At 40.9% G+C, this 22,090-nt stretch overlaps 1 protein-coding gene across 1 annotated transcript in view; it reads right to left on the bottom strand.

Moving 5' to 3' along the window:
- LOC126100451 (cubilin) overlaps nt 1-22,090 on the bottom strand; it is a 771,806-nt gene that overhangs the window by 64,226 nt on the left and 685,490 nt on the right. The window contains exons 58-59 of the mRNA XM_049911056.1: nt 15,895-16,057; nt 10,095-10,306 (exon numbers count right to left, since the gene is read on the bottom strand). Coding sequence (XP_049767013.1) covers nt 10,095-10,306; nt 15,895-16,057 — 375 coding nt within the window. The remainder of the gene's footprint in view (nt 1-10,094; nt 10,307-15,894; nt 16,058-22,090) is intronic.

Below are 22,090 nucleotides of genomic sequence, written 5' to 3'. Positions count from 1 at the left end.
TGGTTAGTGAAAACCAGAACTTATTACCATAAGTAACTAAAATATGTTAAACATCAGTGCCTTTACACATGGGAATTACCATTTTATACAAGTAAAAGAAAACCATATTTTGAGCTTTTAACAATACCAAAGTACACAAAACCATAGGAAGGAAACCAGTAACAAAGTTTGTGAACGACGTCAAGCAACAATTCATCAAGATAAGACTATGAAACGCCAGCAAGGAGTATGAGGATACACACTGAGACTGCTCATTCCAGTTGATAAAAAGAAGTAACATTTGATTTTTATGTGTATCAGCCAAAAGATTATGAACAATTTTGAAGCAAAGGTCACAATTCTCAAAGTTAAACAAGACTGAAAACTTCACTAGCTTTCTGAAGAACCCCCCCCCCCCCCCCCCCCCCCCACACACACACACCAATTCTGTACATTCAGTCAGAACTTTACAGCAAAAAAGATATTAAAAGGTAAAAGTGCAAGCTCAGAAAGGAAAATCATTATCGATTAACAGCCTATCAACAAAGTTATCAGAACAACGTGCATGCACAGATTAAACAAGAACAGAATGGAAAATCAGCTATGTCCTTTTTATGGAGCTTTCCTGGAATACACCTCTAGTCACTTTGGGAAACCATCAAAATCTTTATCTGGAATGCTGGGTGGAAATTTGAACTCCCTTCAACCCAAATATGAGTCCAATACTTTAACTACTGTGCCACCTTCTTCTGTGTTCCTACTGGAAAAGGCTTGCATTGAGATATCAACCTGGACAGTATACCATCTATCAAATATGTTGAGGAAACATCATAAATTATGAGTTTCTGTCCCATTGCTTTACATGCTCCTCATGTACACTGCATTGTAAATGACAGTGCTTGAAATGTCTTGGCTATACCCAGATCAGAATAACAAAGTGACTGACATGTAGCTGATTCCCAGTCTGCTACCATAGCAACAGTGAATCAGAGAATGCGCTTGGCCACACCTCATATTCCATTCACCATTGTCACACCTTTCTGCTATGGCAGGTAGCGGCTACTGTAGCTAGTTTATTTCTCTGTGAGGTGAATTTATTTTGTGCCACAGAATGTCTGTAGCTTGTAGAGGGCATGTGCAAAAATGTGTGGCTGCTAAATGGACAGTTCAGTGATCTGCTCATTTTGTGAGGTCAGACACGTGAGTTTGTATGTTCTGTGTGAGAATATTTCGAGAAGGAGAGAGACAATGATGCAACTCTATTGCCTCTAACAAAGGTAGTTGAAGGAACTGAAGATGCTTTGAAGATACTAAAAATATTGTCATCAAAATTTGCAAGGAGAAATACTGTGCACTAAGGGAAGAGCCTGGTTCATATAAAATGTGGAGACCCGGTAAAACGAAGACAGAGCCCCACATAAAAAAACTTGGATTCTTTTCAACAAGATGCTGTTTGTCACCATATACATGGATTTTATGAGAAAAAAAGGACATCCAACTTTTAAAAAAGCTGCATGTTACTCTTTGTGAGGCGGAGTTATTCAGTGGCAGCAAGACATTTTTGTTAAAAGTTTGTTAGAGCCCCAGTTCTTGGTATAAAAAAATTAATATACAGAAAATTATAATGGAGAGAAGTGATATCATCTCTGGCATTGTCGACTTTTGAGAAATATCATTAAAGTGCTGTTTGAGAACATTGTGTGGCTTGACAAAACCCGGATAAACACGGGTCATTCTGTAAAAATAGACTGACAGGTGATGCATATGTGAAAGTTATGATGTTCCTGTGGGAAAGCGCCCAAGAACTATTGTCTTGCATGCTGTAGCTACATCTGGTTTTGTGCCTAACTATCTCCTCATTTACACATCAAGGAAAAAAAAAGCGAACACCGTGAGGTTGTGAACCATGACAGTTTTCTTAAGTGGTTCAAGGGGCAACTAACTGGAAAACCTGAATTGGTCATGTGTCATTGTAATGGGTAATGCCCCTACCATTCAGTTATTAAAGATAAAGCTCCAACGATGGAAACAAAAAAAGGCCGACATTGGATGGTTGAAACTCCACAAGGTGAAAAGTCAGGATGATTTACGAAGGATGCAGCTCACAGAGGTAGTGAAAAGATAATCCACAGTTTCAGCAATAAGTTGTGGATGAGGTAGCTAAAGAACGTGGCCACAGGGTTAGGCTTCCACCATACCACTGCCATTTTAATGCTATCGAAATGATTTGGACCCAGACTAGACGTTATGTGGCAACAAATAACAAAAGCTTCACTGTGGCAGAAATTCAAAGACCACTAGCGGAAGCAGTGGCACAAATAACACCAGAGAAGTGGGATAATGTTGTACATCACACAGATATGGTTGTTAAAGAAGTGTGGAAAAGTGGAGCGAGTGTAGACTGTAATACTGAAAATATAACTATATCCTTGGGGAATTCCAGTGATTCGTTCACGGACCACAGGTCAGATAATGGCAGTGTCGAGGAAGAAAGTGATTCTGAACTAAGTGGCATTTACCCTTTGGTTTTAATTCATCTTTATTTTTGTGTTTTGAATTTTTGACTGAATGGTGTGTACTGCATTTGCACAATAAGTCTCATCTCATTATTAAGGAATACTCCCCTGCACAAGTATAACGCTCTGCATTCACACTACAGTGATTGGTAAGAACTCAAGTATTTTATATTATTTTAATGTTGTTTGTTATTGTTTAACATGAATGATTCAGATCCATTTTAACACCCCTTTCTTATCGAATATGACAACTGAATGTGATTCACTCTGATCGTAAAAGACAGGGTTTTATATGGTGCTTTTGTTGAGATATACAAGTAATAGGAACAAAGTATCATTATATACACAGGAATGTTATATACACAGGAATGCATTTGTTAAGCCACAAGGCAAACTAAATACCACACATTAAAAGATGGCCTGAGAAGATAGTCCAGTAAGGAACCACAGTATGGCTGCAGCCATACTGCGCACATACGCACCAGTGAACTGACAACATTGCCCCCTTCCACACTCAACTATGCTTTGCTATCAAATCACTTTGTTCTTCTAATCAGGGTGTAGCTTTTCAGTTGTGCATACACAACTTGGAAAGCACAGACTATTTTGTTTCTTATTTGGACATCTTAAAAACAGGTAATAACATAAGTATTTCTTATCCTACAATGTTCTGTTACTCATAATAATTTCTTCCATTCTCACTTGCCTGACCAGGCATTGCTTTGATATCTCCATTAACTTAAACACTGGGTAATTAGAGCAACCAAATATACACTCCTGGAAATGGAAAAAAGAACACATTGACACCGGTGTGTCAGACCCACCATACTTGCTCCGGACACTGCGAGAGGGCTGTACAAGCAATGATCACACACACGGCACAGCGGACACACCAGGAACCGTGGTGTTGGCCGTCGAATGGCGCTAGCTGTGCAGCATTTGTGCACCGCCACCGTCAGTGTCAGCCAGTTTGCCGTGGCATACGGAGCTCCATCACAGTCTTTAACACTGGTAGCATGCCACGACAGTGTGGACGTGAACCGTATGTGCAGTTGACGGACTTTGAGCGAGGGCGTATAGTGGGCATGCGGGAGGCCGGGTGGACGTACCGCCGAATTGCTCAACACGTGGGGCGTGAGGTCTCCACAGTACATCGATGTTGTCGCCAGTGGTCGGCGGAAGGTGCACGTGCCCGTCGACCTGGGACCGGACCGCAGCGACGCACGGATGCACGCCAAGACCGTAGGATCCTACGCAGTGCCGTAGGGGACCGCACCACCACTTCCCAGCAAATTAGGGACACTGTTGCTCCTGGGGTATCGGCGAGGACCATTCGCAACCGTCTCCATGAAGCTGGGCTACTGTCCCGCACACCGTTAGGCCGTCTTCCGCTCACGCCCCAACATCGTGCAGCCCGCCTCCAGTGGTGTCGCGACAGGCGTGAATGGAGGGACGAATGGAGACGTGTCGTCTTCAGCGATGAGAGTCGCTTCTGCCTTGGTGCCAATGATGGTCGTATGCGTGTTTGGCGCCGTGCAGGTGAGCGCCACAATCAGGACTGCATACGACCGAGGCACACAGGGCCAACACCCGGCATCATGGTGTGGGGAGCGATCTCCTACACTGGCCGTACACCACTGGTGATCGTCGAGGGGACACTGAATAGTGCACGGTACATTCCAACCGTCATCGAACCCATCGTTCTACCATTCCTAGACCGGCAAGGGAACTTGCTGTTCCAACAGGACAATGCACGTCCGCATGTATCCCGTGCCACCCAACGTGCTCTAGAAGGTGTAAGTCAACTACCCTGGCCAGCAATATCTCCGGATCTGTCCCCCATTGAGCATGTTTGGGACTGGATGAAGCGTCGTCTCACACGGTCTGCACGTCCAGCACGAACGCTGGTCCAACTGAGGCGCCAGGTGGAAATGGCATGGCAAGCCGTTCCACAGGACTACATCCAGCATCTCTACGATCGTCTCCATGGGAGAATAGCAGCCTGCATTGCTGCGAAAGGTGGATATACACTGTACTAGTGCCGACATTGTGCATGCTCTGTTGCCTGTGTCTATGTGCCTGTGGTTCTGTCAGTGTGATCATGTGATGTATCTGACCCCAGGAATGTGTCAATAAAGTTTCCCCTTCCTGGGACAATGAATTCACGGTGTTCTTATTTCAATTTCCAGGAGTGTATTTTATGAAGAGTGTAATTTCTTTTGAAGTACAAGAATTTTTTTATTTGTGTATTTTCTTTTTAAGTACAAAAAAATTTTTTATTTGTGTTTCACTAAGGAGTTCTATGTACTTCATGTGACGAGAACACCATGTTGTTATTGTTATGGTCTTCAGTCCTGAGCCTGGTTTGATGCAGCTCTCCACGCTACTCTATCCTGTGCAAACTCCTTCATCTCCCAGTACCTACTGCAACCCACATCCTTCTGAATCTGCTTAGTGTATTCATCTCTTGGTCTCCATTTACGATTTTTACCCTCCACGCTGCCCTCCAATACTAAACTGGTGATCCCTTGATGCCTCAGAACATGTCCTACCAACCGATCCCTTCTTCTAGTCAAGTTGTGCCACAAACTCCTCTTCTCCCCAATTCTACTCAATATCTCCTCATTAGTTATGTGATCTACCCATCTAATCTTCAGCATTCTTCTGTAGCACCACTTTTTGAAAGCTTCTATTCTCTTCTTGTCCAAACCATTCATTGTCCATGTTTCACTTCCACACATGGCTACACTCCACACAAATACTTTCAGAAACGACTTCCTGACACTTAAATCTATACTCAATGTTAACAAATTTCTCTTCTTCAGAAAAGCTTTCCTTGCCATTGCCAGTCTACATTTTATATCTTCTCTACTTCGACCATCATCAGTTATTTTGCTCATCAAATAGCAAAACTCCTTTACTACTTTAAGTGTCTCATTTCCTAATCTAATTCCCTCCACATCACCCAAATTAATTCAACTACATTCCATTATCATCGTTTTTCTTTTGTTGATGTTCATCTTATATCCTCCTTTCAAGACACCGTCCATTCCGTTCAACTGCTCTTCCAAGTCCTTTGCTGTCTCTGACAGAATTACAATGTCATTGGAGAACCTCAAAGCTTCTAATTCTTCTCCATGGTTTTTAATACCTTCTCTGAATTTTTCTTTATGTCCCTCGACTTTTGTAACTGCCATCTGGTTTCTGTACAAACTGTAAATAGCCGTTTGCTCCTTATAATTTACCCCTGCCACCTTCAGAATTTGAAAGAGAGTATTCCAGTCAACATTATCAAAAGCTTTCTCTAAGTCTGCAAATGCTAGATACTTATGTTTGCCTTTTCTTAATCTAGCTTCTAAGATAAGTTGTAGGGTCAGTATTGCCTCACGTGTTTGATCATTTCTCTAGAATCCAAACTGACCTTCCCGGCGGTCGGCTTCTACCAGTTTTTCCATTTGTCTGTAAAGAATTCATGTTAGTATTTTGCAGCCGTGACTTATTAAACTGATAGTTCAGTAATTTTCACATCTGTCAACATCTGCTTTCTTTGGGATTAGAACTGTTATATTGTTCTTGATGTCTGAGGGTATTTTGCCTGTCTCATACACCTTGCTCACCAGATAGTAGAGTTTTGTCAGGGCTGGCTCTCCCAAGGCTATCAGTAGTTCTAACGGAATATTGTCTACTCCCGGGGCCTTGTTTCCACTTAGGTCTTTTAGTGCCCTGTCAAACTCTTCACGCAGTATCATATCTCCCATTTCATCTTCATCTACATTCTCTTCCATTTCCATAATATTGTCCTCAAGTACATCACCCTTGTATAGATCCTCTATTGTACTCCTTCCATCTTTCTTCTTTGCCTTCTTTGCTTAGAACTGGGTTTTCATCTGAGCTCTTGATATTCATACAAGTGGTTCTCTTTTCTCCTAAGGTCTTTTTAATTTTCCTGTATGCAGTATCTATCTTACCCCTCATGAGATAAGCCTCTACATCTTTACATTTGTCCTCTAGCCATACCTGCTTAGCCATTTTGCACTTCCTGTTGATCTCGTTTTTGTGACATTTGTATTCCTTTTTGCCTGCTTCATTTACTGCATTTTTATATTTTCTCCTTTCATCAATTAAATTCAATATTTCTTCTGTTACCCAAGGATTTCTACCATCCCTCATCTTTTTACCTACTTTATCCTCTACTGCCTTCACTGCTTCATCTTCAAAGCTACCCATTCTTCTTCTACTGTATTTCTTTCCCCCATTCCTGTCAATTGTTCCCTTATGCTCTCCCTGAAACTCTGTACAACCTCTGGTTTAGTCAGTTTATCCAGGTCCCATCTCCTTAAATTCCCACCTTTTTGCAGTTTCTTCAGTTCTAATCTACAGTTCATAACCAATAGATTGTGGTCAGAGTCCACATCTGCCCCTGGAAATGTCTTACAATTTAAAACCTGGTTCCTAAATCTCTGTCTTACCATTATATAATCTATCTGAAACCTTCTAGTATCTCCAGGGTTCTTCCATGTATACAACCTTCTTTCATGATTCTCGAACCAAGTGTTAGCTATGATTAAGTTATGCTCTGTGCAAAATTCTACCAGGCGGCTTCCTCTATCATTTCTTAGCCCCAATCCGTACTCACCTACTATGTTTTCTTCTATTCCTTTTCCTACTGTCGAATTCCAGTCACCCATGACTATTAAATTTTCGTCCCCCGTCACTACCTGAATAATTTCTTTTATCTCATCATACATTTCATCAATTTATTTGTCATCTGCAGAGCTAGTTGGCATATAAACTTGTACTGCTGTAGTAGGCATGGGCTTCATGTCTATATTGGCCACAATAATGCGTTCACTATGCTGTTTGTAGTAGCTTACCAGCACTCCTATTTTTTTATTCACTGTTAAACCTACTCCTGTGTTACCCCTATTCCATTTTGTATTTATTACCCTGTATTCACCTGACCAAAAGTCTTGTTCCTCCTGCCACCGAACTTCACTAATTCTCACTGTATCTAACTTTAACCTACCCGTTTCCCTTTTTATATTTTCTAACCTACCTGCCTGTTTAAGGGATCTGACGTTTCTCGCTCAGATCTGTAGAATGCCAGTTTTCTTTCTCCTGATATTGACGTCATCCTGAGTAGTCCCTGCCTGGAGTTCCAAATGGGGGACTATTTTACCTCCGGAATATTTTACTCAAGAGGACGCCATTATCATTTAACCATACAGTAAAGCTGCATGCCCTCGGGAAAAATTACGGGTGTAGTTTCCCCTTGCTTTCAGCTGTCCGCAGTACCAGCACAGCAAGGCCATTTTGGTTAGTGTTACAAGGCCAGATCAGTCAATCATCGAGACTGTTGCCCCTGAAACTACTAAAAAGGCTGCTGCCCCTCTTCAGGAACCACACTGAGCCGCGTATCGACTCGTGCTACACCTTGTGTATAGAGTGCATTGGTTTTCCTTTTTCCCCCTGACGTGTTTGTTGATATGTTGTCTGTCATTAAGTGGCTGCTTGGTTGTCTTTTCACTCTGCTATCAATATCTGCATTTTTGGTTCTGGGAAACTGCTATGGAGGAAGTGTGATCTTTGACGGGTTGTAAGCTCGTGTGGTGGTGCAGAAGTAGGGACGTTGCGCACAGAGAGTGTGGTGGACACGGGAGGGAGTGTGGCTTTCCAGCGAGGCAGGTGTGGTCGGTTGTACCGAGTTGCTACGTGATGTATTTCGGTTGTGTGTAACGAGTGGGTTGAGTTGACGGAAGAGCTCCCCACATGTTGGTTGTAGACAGAATCGCCCCATGGGTAGTTGCTGTTCATTTCGCCTAGGTGGGATGTTAACAAGCTTCTTTAAATCCTCCATTTCAACACTGGAGTTGAAAAGGAGACACCTAACATGAAGGAGTGGTCACTACCCATCAACATTGCAGAGAAGATGTGAACTCCGGTGACAGAGCGTGTTGTTGCATGACCGTGGCTTGTTGGGTACGCTGATGATGCGTGCGCGGTCGGATGTGTGGATCCTTGCCATCGGAGGTCGTGTACTGCCTGTTTGAGCATCATTGCAAGTTAAGTTCGTTGAAGGTTTAATCATTAAGTAATAAATTTGTGTAACCAGCGCCTCTTCTGCCTTGTGGCCTCAGGCGACTGGGTTTCCTGTCCCTGGCACCGGTGTAATTGAAGACAGTGATCTTTCCTACTCCTCTCATTACTGTCCGATGGGAGGTGTAGTTTTGGCAGTTTAATTGTTTCGCTATTCTGTCGTGGGTTGTGAGTAAATTCATGCTTCTTGTTGGTTGATCATATGGTTGCTCATTCAGGACTGTGTCATGTAATGTTTCCTTGCACGAGGTTAGCTCTAATTCAGTCAGCAAGTTAAGCCATCTTATAACAAGTTTTCGCTGGCTAAAAGTTGGTGCAGTGAAAGTGGCAATTGTGTTTACGGGCGTATTTAAATTGGTCAGTATTCTGCCTAGCCTGAGCATCCCTGAGTGGGTGATTTGTGGCCGCCTTACACGGGTCCTTCATATCTGTTATGTTCTAACGATATTCCAGGACACTTTTGTTTAAAATTTTTTTTAAATTCCTCCAAGTTTGTAAATTCCTTTTACTGCCATTACTCGTGTGTTTGCTGAGACCTGTTTAATCTTTTTAATGGTGGTGTTGGTGGCTTCACTACCTCACCGTACTTTATTAACGAAGTTCTGTATTTACTTTAGTAGCCTGTTTACTAATGTTCTTTAAATTTTTTTAAATTGTTGTATTGCTATAAATTACTTTGACTGGCGTTAACGGCATGTTTTAAAAGGTGGTTTATTGCCGTACTGTTAGCTTCGGTGTTTCTTTTTTTTTTAAATTGTTGTATTGCTATAAATTACTTGATTGCCATTAGCGACATGCTTAAAAGGCTGTTTATTGCCGTACTGCTAGTTTCTGTAAGATACGAATAAAACATTTGTGAAAATCTCAACTCGACAGTTAACTACTAGAAATTTGGCCCCGTTTCCCAACTTGTGGTGTGGCTTGTAGTAACTGTAACCACGGTGTGTGTCACACACATTTGTCTGGCCTCTCAACAATACCCCTCCATTGTGTGCATTAAAATAGTATACCTTCCATCCATTGTAATATGCTCCTTTTCCTTCAGTATCATGCAAAATAATGGCAATTTTCCATCAATAGCCAACAATATACTCACATACATGGTGATTATGTAAGAAGAGGGTAGATTCTGCACATGCGAGTTGTGAGCACTTCACACTCATGATAATTTTATTTAGTTAATTTTTGATTTCTACTGTTTGTGTTACATAAGCAGAACATTCCAAAATACCAGTACAACAGCAGAACATGTAATCATTGCTAACAATTCAAAATTATTTTTAGCTAACAATGCTCGATGCACAGACTGCGCAATAGTGCAATCTGAGAAAGTTGTTGTGCCCAACTTTTGAACGGTTAATATTGCTCATGTCTATTTGAAGAATTATCGTTACTAAATTATAAAGGTCAGACCATAAATTAGTCAGGGAAACTAAAGAACATGCACCATCTTAGTTCCATTAAAAATTATTTAATGAGCACATATTAAATCAAAATACATACCCGCCTATCATTCACACTCAGTCTTGCTTTTTCACAGTTCTGTCCGCCACCACTGATCTGGAGATCAGCTATATGAATATCAATTGATTCATAAGGAGGACCACTTAACAACCATCGGCAACGGATGTTTGCTGGATAATTTCCTGGGTATCCAGGAGATTTTATTTCTTGTGGTTCATGTCCAACATTCAGAACTGGAGCACCACATGGGGCTGTTGCAAAAATACACATGGTCGCATAATTATGAAGAATTGCAAATTTTTATAAGCTTAGTTTCTAGTGAAATCAAAGGTTGGAGGCGCAAATTGTAAAGATAATGACTTATGATGCATCATATTTGACATTCAATACATAACTATACTTACAATCCTATATTCCATGATGAAAACAGTTGAAAATAAATTACTGAAAGCAGTTTTATCACATCTAAAACACTCCTCATAACTTAATGTGGTGAAAGAATAGGTGTGCTTAGATGTGCATAAATATATAAAAAGACCTTTTATTCCAGGCTGCTCCAGCCTTAATGTCTGCTGCAGAAACGCTGGTGCCCATGGGCACACGCAAGCAGGAGTGGGCAAAGTGCTCATGTGCAGGCAGGCAGGGAGCTGGCTGTACATGGGCAGGGGTGGGTAAACGGATCCTGGGTGGATAGTCAACACTGTGCACATACAACTAGTGGTTAGTGGGGTGACCATGATCACATTGCAACTGGATGTTTAACAGAAACATTCAATCCAAGTGAAAAATACAAATATTTTATTAAACAATGGGAACTTCAGGTTGAAATATCAACAGTATTAGGAACAGGACAGATTGTTACTCACTCTACACATGACTCGCGGGGTTGCAGACAGGCAAAATGAAAGGACTGTTACTCATTATAGGTTTCAGCCAAAGCCTTCTTAAGCGCGCGCACACACACACACACACACACACACACACACACACACACACACACACACACACATTCACACAAGTACGCATAAATCTTGCACACATAAGCACTACCACTGACAGCTCTGATCAGAACATTTTATTACATTTATGAAACAAGACATTTAATTTTCTTTTCGAGAGATGAAATATTTGGTTTGAGACTCCTTGCTAGTGCCAAGATGCAGAATGCTCTTCACTGTTGGCAATGTTGGGTTGTTAACCTGGACCTTTCTGCAGTTTTTATCCTCTTTGTTACGAAAAAAGGGTTGTTCACAACATTATCCTGACCCAAAATAGATATAATGTTGTAGTGATGCAAGGGACAGCAAATTTGTTATAAAAGTCAGTAAATTACTCAATGGACAGTATTTTTCAGTACAGGTATTTCGTTCATTCCAAGCAAGTGTCAATTCATGACGTCATCGTCCAGAAACGAGGTTGACTGTAATCTGAATCAATTTTAGCAAATTAATCATTTCTATCAGGTGATAAAATTTTATTGATTATGAAATACAAGTTCTTGCAGTTTATTCAGAATCGGAAATGTTTAATTAGTAATTACATGCCATAATTTATTTGTTTAATATAAAGGTGTTTTGAATTTTATATGCATAAAAAAAAGTGTGAATTTATGTGCGGCTATTACTCTGAGACGAGTTATCACTTAGAGTGCTAAAAGTGCACGTTTACAGTTCGCTGACCTATGTGGTGAATTTTATTTTGTGATCTTGACCCAAATGGAGAGTAAATCCAGTTTCATTTAAACTTTATGTGAGATAGACACATCAAATTATTACAAAAGAGTCATTTAGCCCATTAGGGAAAATTGAAACCTGCGGGCTCAATTTGAAATATGTTACACACCAGTGTGTGATCGAGCTGTCCAGTAAATCGCATACAATAGTTACAAATGTGTTTGGACTTAATGCACAAAGTTGGAAATTAATTTTGAGACAAGTGCTGATTTTGACAAAAAAATGAACAGAAAGTTTATTCAAAATATCGAGGTCCAGTTTTAACTGAGACACAATCACCTTGTTGATTACATTGCCTAGCAACACTGTAAAGCAGCTTAATTAACTCATTAGAACAATTTGTGACGTAGTAAGGACCATTACACACACAAAATGTTATATGAAGTTTGCTGACCGCATGAGAGCATTTTTCTTTCCATAAATGCCAATAAACCAGCAGTTTCAAAAGTTAAATTATTAACTCTTGTGTAACTTCATTGATGTTGCTTGGTAATACTTGTCCTTGAGAAAAATTCAGTTTCGTAAATTACTCACTTCTAATTACATTTTCAAAGGCATGGTGTCTGCTGCAACTGGTGGTGCAGTTGTTAGCATAATGGACTTGCATTCGGGAGGATGACAGTTCAAACCCGCATCCGGCCGACCTGATTTAGGTTTCCAGTGATTTCCCTAAATCGCTCCAGGCAAATGCTGGGACGTGATTTGGACAGGTGCCGCCATTGAAAATGGTATGTCACTCGGTGCCATGATATGTGCAGTTTTATAACTTGCTCATAATGCTGTATCAATGGAATGAAATATGTACAACAGTCAAAACTGATCTGTATGAAGAACATCAAGGAGCTCTGTGTATGACTGCTTTTCTGCCTCAGATGTACCTGTTGCTCTGCTTCACAAATTTGTGTGGCAATGAGTTTGCCTCCTTACTTCACTGTCCAGCTTGTCATACTGTGTCGTGCAAAGGAACAAGTAGTGACACTGAGCATTGTGCTTCTTCATTGCATTAAGTGTCTTCAACACATGAGGTGCCCATGTTTTTCAACAGATAAAGAGTTGTTCTTCCAAAGAAGTGAAAAATGGCAATTGGCCATTTAATTTCAAGAAGTCATCATTATAGTAAAGTCTTCGGTAAAATATTCCGGAGGTAAAATAGTCCCCCATTCGGATCTCCGGGTGGGGACTACTCAGGAAGACGTCAATATCAGGAGAAAGAAAACTGGCATTCTACAGATCGGAGCGTAGAATGTCAGATCCCTTAATCGGGCACATAGGTTAGAAAATTTAAAAAGGGAAATGGATAGGTTAAAGTTAGATATAGTGGGAATTAGTAAAGTTCGGTGGCAGAAGGAACAAGACTTTTTGTCAGGTGAATACAGAGTAATAAATACAAAATGGAATAGGGGTAATGCAGTAGTAGGTTTAATAATGAATAAAAAAGTAGGAGTGTGGGTAAGCTACAAACAGCATAGAGAACGCATTATTGTGGCCAAGATAGACATGAAGCCCACACCTACTACAACAGTACAAGTTTATATGCCAACTAGCTCCACAGATGATGAATAAATCGATGAAATGTATGATGAGATACCAGAAATTATTCAGGTAGTGAAGGGAGACGAAAATTTAATAATCGTGGGTGATTGGAATTCGACAGTAGGAAAAGGAATAGAAGGAAACATAGTAGGTGAGTATGGATTGGGGCTAAGAAATGATAGAGGAAGCCGTCTGGTAGAATTTTGCACAGAGCATAACTTAATCATAGCTAACACTTGGTTCAAGAATCATGAAAGAAGATTGTATACATGGAAGAACCCTGGAGATACTAGAAGGTTTCAGATAGATTATATAATGGTACAACAGAGATTTAGGAACCAGGTTTTAAATTAAATAAGACATTTCCAGGGGCAGATGTGGACTCTGACCACAATCTTTTGGTTATGAACTGTAGATTGAAACTGAAGAAACTGGAAAAAAAGTGGGAATTTAAGGAGATGGGACCTGGATAAACTGACTAAACCAGAGGTTGTACAGAGTTTCAGGGAGAGCATAAGGGAACAATTGACAGGAATGGGAGAAAGAAATACAGAAGGAGAAGAAAGGGTAGCTTTGAGGAATGAAATAGTGAAGGCAGCAGAGAATCAAGTAGGTAAAAAGATGAGGGCTAGTAGAAATCCTTGGGTAACAGAAGAGATACTGAATTTAATTGATAAAAGGAGAAAATACAAAAATGCAGTAAGTGAAGCAGGCATAAAGGAATACAAAGTCTCAAAAATGAGATCGACAGGAAGTGCAAAATGGCTAAGCAGGGATGGCTAGAGAACAAATGTAAGGATGTAGAGGCTTACCTCACGAGGGGTACGATAGATACTGCCTACAGGAAAATTAAAGAGACCTTTGGAGAAAAGAGAACCACTTGCATGAATATCAAGAGCTCAGATGGAAACCCAGTTCTAAGCAAAGAAGGGAAAGCAGAAAAGAGGAAGGAGTATATAGAGGGTCTACACAGGGGCAATGTTCTTGAGGAAAATATTATGGAAATGGAAGAGGAGTTAGATGAAGATGAAAGAAAAAAAAAATCCCAGTAGCAAGATTTAGACCAGTGACTTTGTGAATACAATGCCTTTGTGAATACAATCTGACTGGCTTTATGAAAAGTGTACAGACTCGGAAATCTTACCTGAGCTTCACAGCCTGTAAGTATGAAGGAAATCAGAGGAGGCCACTCTGTAAGGTCTCTTGTAAGTGCTTCGTCAGCTGTAGACAATACTTGCATGTGCACATACACGTACACACGCACACACACACACACACACACACACACACACACACAATGTCATAACAAGCTTTGTGAATGGATGTAGCAGAGCAGAGCAATTCCACATCATGAACAGAGACACATAAGTGTTCAATAAGTATGCTTTTGTCACTTTTTATGTGATTCATGGATTCTAAGGAAACTTTTGGCTCACTTTCATCTAAATCCATACTAACAGTCATTAAACAATGTACTGATTCAACCTAAGTTAATATACTCAAAAACTGCATATGTCAATGCTAGAAATTCCATCAGACTTCGTTCAGGTACTGACAAATTCAGACCTGAAAGATAGGAATCAGGCATGGAGATACCACATAACTATAACTGTTCTTGGAAGCCCTACAGGAAGTTTTAAAATCTCTCAACTGGAAAAGAAGCAATATACACTAACCACACACAAGCAAAACAGCTTTCTTTTGCTGATGTACTTTTTGCCTCTAGTGCAGGTGATTGCAACAACTGTATTATAATAAGCCTGCAATAATGTACCAAGAACACATGAAAAGTAGCATGATAAGAGTTAATAATGAAGTTTTAGAACCAATAGATGAGTTTTTGTATTTCAATAAGTTGAAGATAATGAATGGATGTAACGCAAAAGAAATAAAGCTAAGATGTACAGTGCACTGGAGCGCATTTTGAATACTAAATGGTTGTTTCAAAACCAAGCTCCCAACAGAAAGTTTATCATCTGTATGTACTTCCAGTTGATTTATGGGACTGATACATGGACTTCAATGCAAACACAGCGGGTTATTCTTTGACCAATATAGAGATGAATAGTGGGAATTATTGGGAGATAAAAGAAAAACACATCAACTGGATGTGGGTGGGATATATATCCAGGAAAATAGAGAGGGGAGGAATATGGAATATTTTAGCCAGACTCTAACAGATAAGAAAAGGCCAAAGCAACAGCTTAATGGAAGATGGGTAGGCCACATTACAAAATATTCAGACATACATACAGCTGAACGCATTATTGTGGCAAACAGCTGAAGAGTGTAATGCAAGCAGAAGTTTGGAGAATGCCTTTAGTCAACCGTGTATGTGATGTGACTAACGATGTCGCAAATGTCCTTGGAAATTGCCCCCCCCCCTCACACACACACACACACACACACACACACACACACACACACACACACCCCTTCCACCAACTCTCCTTTGCCTTCTCCAGTCCCAAAAGAAATGGAGATTATTATGACGGTTGTCTGTTAAAGGACATTAACTTTTCAAATTTTTGAGAAGTTTTAAATAAATAAAAGTGCTTCAAAAATCCACTCACATGCTCTCTGAAAAACTCGTGCTCTGAACCCTGGAGCATTGTAGGTTCCATCAGATACAAAGCGTACCCACATGTGGTCTGAGGATGTGATGATCTTCTGTGGAATTTGATTGCCACAGAATTTTCCCAGCAACTCTGAGTATTGGCTGCCTCCATCACGTACCTGCATTCCAATGAAATACTGTTGTGTATACATGAATATAATTAAAGAATAATTACAAACTATACAGCCAACTATATTTCCAGTATCAATATTCAATACTGTCTTGTTAATCAGGCATTACATCTTTCTGTAACAACAAATATAAAATCCTTCTCAATGCATCAACATTTCCTAATAGTATAGTGGTCTGAAAGAGTGAGAATGTAAACTCACTATTGTTATTAATTTTGTTGTCAATAATTGACACTACTGCTTTCCTTTGGCTGAAAAAGTTATATTTGACTGTACTAGGCAGGTTGTTGTATCTCCAGTGCTCTGTAGTGTATGCACAAAATAACTTAACCCTCTGTTTGCAAACAGGGTGGTTGGGGAGGGGATAATGGTAGGAGTGGGAGTTCCACAGTAAACATCCAATGCACAACAGGGGAGGTGCAGCTCAATAGCTGAAGCCTTTGCGCAACACCTATTACACAGATCTTCTAAGCTACAGCTAGTGAGCCTGCAAATGATCATATTAACAGCTTGTATCAGTAGGATCAGCAAATCAACAAATACACAAGTTCAGTATCAACAGTCTCTGACTGGGGTACCAAAAAATAATGATCACATAAATACATAAATGAATGCATAATAAGTGTAGAAAGGACCTGCAGCTCCTTACTCCTTCATTCTCTTTATTGTCTGATAAGATATGCCAACAGCCGATGACACCTCCTCTAGCACAGTTTTTTAATGTAATGTAATTGGACAGATAAAAACTCTGTTCAGCATGTGGAAGCAGGAGGACACACATATAAGGGTATTGAAATCTGCAAGCTTTCAGAGCCAGTGGCTCCTTATTCTGGCAGACAGGCTGAAAAGGAAGGAAGTAGGGTGAAGAAAAAGAACTGACAAGATGCAGGAAATGGGGAGAGTTTGGAGAAGTTTGCTCTAGAGTCAAGGGAGACTTACCGAAAGGGATGAGAAGGAAAGACTGATTGCTGGGGAAATCCAGAAGCTTAAAGGTGAAAATAGGGTAATATGCAAGACAGAGATTACTGGCACATCATGCATGAGTTAGTAAGAGCAGAAAGCTCAGGGGTCAGGGAAAAATAGACAGATCCAAAAATAAAAGATATGGAAAACTAAAAGGAAGCACAGAAATGAATAGTTACTGAGAAGCAATGCTGAGATGGAAGATATTAACGTAAATTAAGGATGGGTGGGTGGCAAGAACCAAGGACACATAATGTCAGTTCACATCTGCAGACCTCTCTGAGACACTGGTATCTGGAGCAGGAATCCAGATGGTACTTGTGGTGAAATGAGCACTGAAGTCATGACTGTGATGTTGTAGGGTATGCTCTGCAACAGGATACTGTGTATTGTCAGTATATACCCAATGCCTATGCTCATTCACCTGCACCGGGATGCTGTGTGTTGCCAGTGTACACCCACCACCTATGCTCATTCATCCTAACTGATACATAACAGCTGATACATGATGTGTCATTTCAAAGGTGGCTCTCCCATTGATAGTAAAAGTTTTGCTAGTTATTGGGCTAGTAGATGTGATGGTAGGAAAGTGCATAGGGCAAGTCAAATAGTAGGAACAGTCACAGAGTTAGGAGCTATAGGGTAGGCAAATGGGTGCACAAGGAGCATAGGATCTGATATGATCTTGCGGATATTGGGAAGGCAACAAAAAGTTATTCTAGGTGTGGTGAGCAAAATATCAGACAGGAGGGACCTCATTTCAGGACATGATTTTAGAAAGTCATAGCCTTGGCAATGTAGCTGATTAATACATTCTGGATAATATTAAGTGACAAGAGGTGTACTCCTAATTTTTTTTTGGGAGGATCAGCAGCACCAGGATTGGATGTGACGGCTTGGGAAATCTGCTTTTGAACTATGCTGGTGGGTAATTATGTCTAGTAAATGCTGAGGTGAGAATGTATCTGTAAGGAGTCTGCATCTGAACAAATAAGTTGCCTCAAATGCCAAGGCCGTTTGAGAGGGAATGTTTGACATGGAAAGGATGGCAACCATCAAAATATAACTAACAATGTATTTAGAGATTCCAAAAATTCTAACAGGTCAGCCTCATTGTGCGTCCATATGGCAAAGATGCCATCAATGTATCTAAATGAAACCAGGATCTGAAGGCTTATGGATCCCAGGAAATTTCCCCCCCAAGTGACCCATGAAGAGGGTGGCATAGGAAGGAAACATCCTGGTTCCTATGATCTGTTTGTACGTCTGACCCTCAAGTATTTGTTGGTAAGTATAAAACTGATTAAGTTGAGCAGGAATGATGTCATAGGTTTGGAATCAGGTGGGTGTTGAATGAGGAAATGTTCAGCAGCAGACAGGCCATGTACATGGGGGAAGTCTGTATAGAGGGAGGTGGCATCAATGTTAATAAACATGACAAGCAAGGTTTGTAGAGGGAATGGGACAAGCACAGATTTCAGATGATCTAGGAAATGGCTAGTGTCTTTAATGTATGGGGGAAGTCATTATACTATAGGTTCCAGGTGTTAATCAATTAAGGTAGACATATGTTTGGTGGGTGCTTTGAAGACAGCAGCTATGGGATGGGCAGAGTGATTGGGTTTGTAGATCTTAGGAAGAATGTAAGTCCTACAGACTGAGGTGTTAGTCTTTGTGATGGCCTGAGCTTTTGAGAAGGGACTATAGGTCAGTTTGTATCCCTTGTACACTGGGAGGATAATGATGGAATCAACAATTTTTTGGGAATAAAGTGCCTGGAGTTCTGTAGAGATCAGGGTCAGCACCTGAGGAAGGATTGTGAAGCAATGATGAATCTCAGGAATTATTGGCAGGCTTGCAAGGGATTATTTTGAAATAGTGGTGGTGGATCAAGTTGTGATCATGGTCTGAGCTGTTCAACACAGGGTTCAATGTCATGTTTGCTGTTGGAAAGTTTTTGGGATTGGATTGGAAAGTGATACTTCCAACTGAGACTACATACGAAAGAAAGTATTTCCTCCACCAAAGCAGCGTGACTAAATGCAAGTTTAGGGCTGAAAGTGAGACTCTTGGATAACACAGGTAATTCAGGAGGGAAGAGTGCCACAGATGAGATGTTGGGAATACTGTACTGTTGTGAGTAGTTCCTACGATTGTCCACCCAATTAGCCATGTGGTATAATGAACTGCTTTCTGGATGGGAAGGAGTTCTGGTCCCCTGCACGAATCCGCCTGGCATATTAGTGTCGAGGTCTGGTGTTCCAGCCAGCCTGTGGATGGTTTTTAAGGCAGTTTTCCATCCGCCTTGGTGAATTCAGGCTGGTTCCTCTTATTCTACCTCAGTTACACTATGTCAGCAATTGCTGCACCAACACTTTCTCCACGTATGTGTACACCATAGTTATTCTACCACGCAAACATTGTGGTTATACTCGTCTGGTGTGAGATGTTCCTGAGGTGTGTGTGTGTGTGTGTGTGTGTGTTGGGGGGGGGGGGGGCGGCACTGCACAATAGCACTGGGGTTGGTGTGGGGTGGCAGTGGTGGGGTGAGTGGACTGCTGTAGCCTGTTGTGGGGTTGTGTGCCACTGCAGGCTATGGCGGGGATGAAGCCTCTCCATCGTTTCTAGGTCCCCGGTTCCTTACAATACAATACAATACAATTCCTATGACCATGAGTTATCATTGCCATTGGACGCAATGTGATGGCTGGGCATGTTAAGAAGGTTGGCCAAGCTCCGTTTGTAGGAGAGAAGTGGTGGCTGTTGGTGTGACTGTTTTGGCAACCAGAGAAGGACAGAAAGAGAAACACTATTGTTAGGGTATTTTAGGAGAAAGTGGGACAGCTTTCTGAGGCAAAGTCTGGTCTGTTGTTGCAGTTTGAAGTTGGCTTTGCAGATGACATGATCCAAGAAAACATGAGAGACAGGTAACTGCAGGATTTCGTAGAAGCAGAGAAGTTTGTGGATTGGAAACTGGCAGATGGGGCATACAGATTACAGATTAGCTAGTAAGTGCAAGAATTACTGTATTGGAAACTGTAAAAGGGGCTGATATAGAATAGGATTACATTCTGAAATAAGTACCTTCAATGATGGGGCTTTGGTTGATACTTCCAGGCTCAAGCTGGTTTCAAGAAATGAAATGTGGGTGCTTCGTTTTGATAGTGCAAAAATTATGTTTTCGAAAGGACTGACTGTAATATGTTGTGGTGATATGCGATCACACAGCTGTCATCACATGATCAGCTGATTGCTTACTACCCGTCAACTGAGTTTGCTCGCTGTTTGCTAGGACTGCTAACATGTGGTTACTTCTTGCTCAGCACAAGGACATTCCAAGGTTTTTGAATGTTATACATTACATTATTCCATTGTTGACTACTTTCTGAGATTCTTGTTCTTAGTAGCTGTCAATTGTTTCCTCCAGTTATGTTAATTCTATTTTCATGTTTCTTGTGATTCTTGTAATTTGGAACACTATAATTATGGAAATAAAATGCACTGAATGTAGGAGCCATCTCAACGCAATTCTTCCACTATAAAAGCATGAAATTAAGCTGCAAGCCTCACTCACAGCAAGACTTGCAATAGTGGTGACCCCGACATGATTTGTGATCAAATATACAATTTACAAAGCTCAAGAACACATTCAATACCAGGAACATGTCAGAGGCAGATGCACCCACAATCTCAAGACTGGTGGTACAGCTAACTTGGTTCTGGGCTCACAATCCCATATTGCGGTTTGTGCAGATTGAGGTGAGCTTCCTTTGTGCTGGTGTAACATCTGAGTCCACAAAGTCTGATTTAGTAGTTAGTCAACTGAATCATTGATATGCTGCCGAAGTGGAAGAAATTGTAACTTCACCAACCAAGATGGAATTAATACAATGAGCATCAGCATCACAAGAAGAGACAGTGCAACAAGTACTAACAAAAGAGAAGACAAGAGACAAGAAACCATCACAATACTTCCATCAGTAGAAGAGTTAAGCCAACAAATGCACAGTTCCAGACAAACACTACTTCATACCTTGTGGAGCAGTAGATTGCCAGCTGAGGAGAAAGCTATCACCGCAGCACAAGCAAATATGCTGCTCTATGCTGTAGCTGATGTAATGACCATATTCAAGAAGCAACTGTGCTCACCTGACGTGGCAATGGTACGTAACAGCACTTCAATGGGAACCAAACCTGACTATGACAGTTTACTGAAGAAAGTTGAGGCACTGAACAAACAGCTTAATGGTATCCTCTTGTTTTGAATAAAGTTGAGGTACTGAACAAACAGCTGAATGACAGCCTCTTGAGAAAGGTCAACACCCTCAGTAAAGAGTTGATGGAGCTGCTCACTGCTGAAACATTAGAGTACAACTCTGACAGAGATCGTGGAGTCATTCTTTATCAGACGTACTCTCCTCCAGTGACTCATAATCAGTGAGTATATGTTGGTGTTACCCGTGATTTGAAGATCAGGCACATGACAGTATCCTTCTGTGTGCGTAAGTCAGCCATAAACATCAGACGGAGGTACATGTACCTGCTGTATACTTATTCATAATGGATCACAAGTTGGGGGAGAAAGTTTTTGATAGATACTGGATCTGATTTCAGCATTCTACCACAGGATAATCTACAGATGTACCGTCTGAACACCATGTTTTGACTGTTGGTCACTAACAGCTCTGCCATTGTGATGTACAGCATGCAGCACTTGGAACTGGACCTGGCAGCCATCAGTTCCGCATTGCAACAGTATGTTAATGAGGCCTAGCACCCCCTCGCTTTTTTCTCTCAGAAGTTGTGTCCAGCTCAGCACCAATAGAGCACATATGACAAAGAATTCTTGGCAATCTACACATCTGTGAAGTATTTCTATCCACAGCTAGAGGCAATAGTATTTACAATCTATAAGAACCACAAACCTCTGACCTTTGCCTTCCTCTAGAACAACGGCAAATGCTCTCCAAAGCAGTTCAATCAGCTGGGATTTATTGTTCAATAATCCACCAACGTTAAACATATCTCAGGATTACACAACATAGTGGCAAACTAGAC

This window comes from Schistocerca cancellata, chromosome 9 (genome assembly GCF_023864275.1).
Source record: "Schistocerca cancellata isolate TAMUIC-IGC-003103 chromosome 9, iqSchCanc2.1, whole genome shotgun sequence".
In the NCBI taxonomy this organism is placed as follows: domain Eukaryota; kingdom Metazoa; phylum Arthropoda; class Insecta; order Orthoptera; family Acrididae; genus Schistocerca; species Schistocerca cancellata.
Note: the sequence above shows the minus strand (reverse complement) of the source record. Positions and strands in the feature narration are given on the sequence as shown.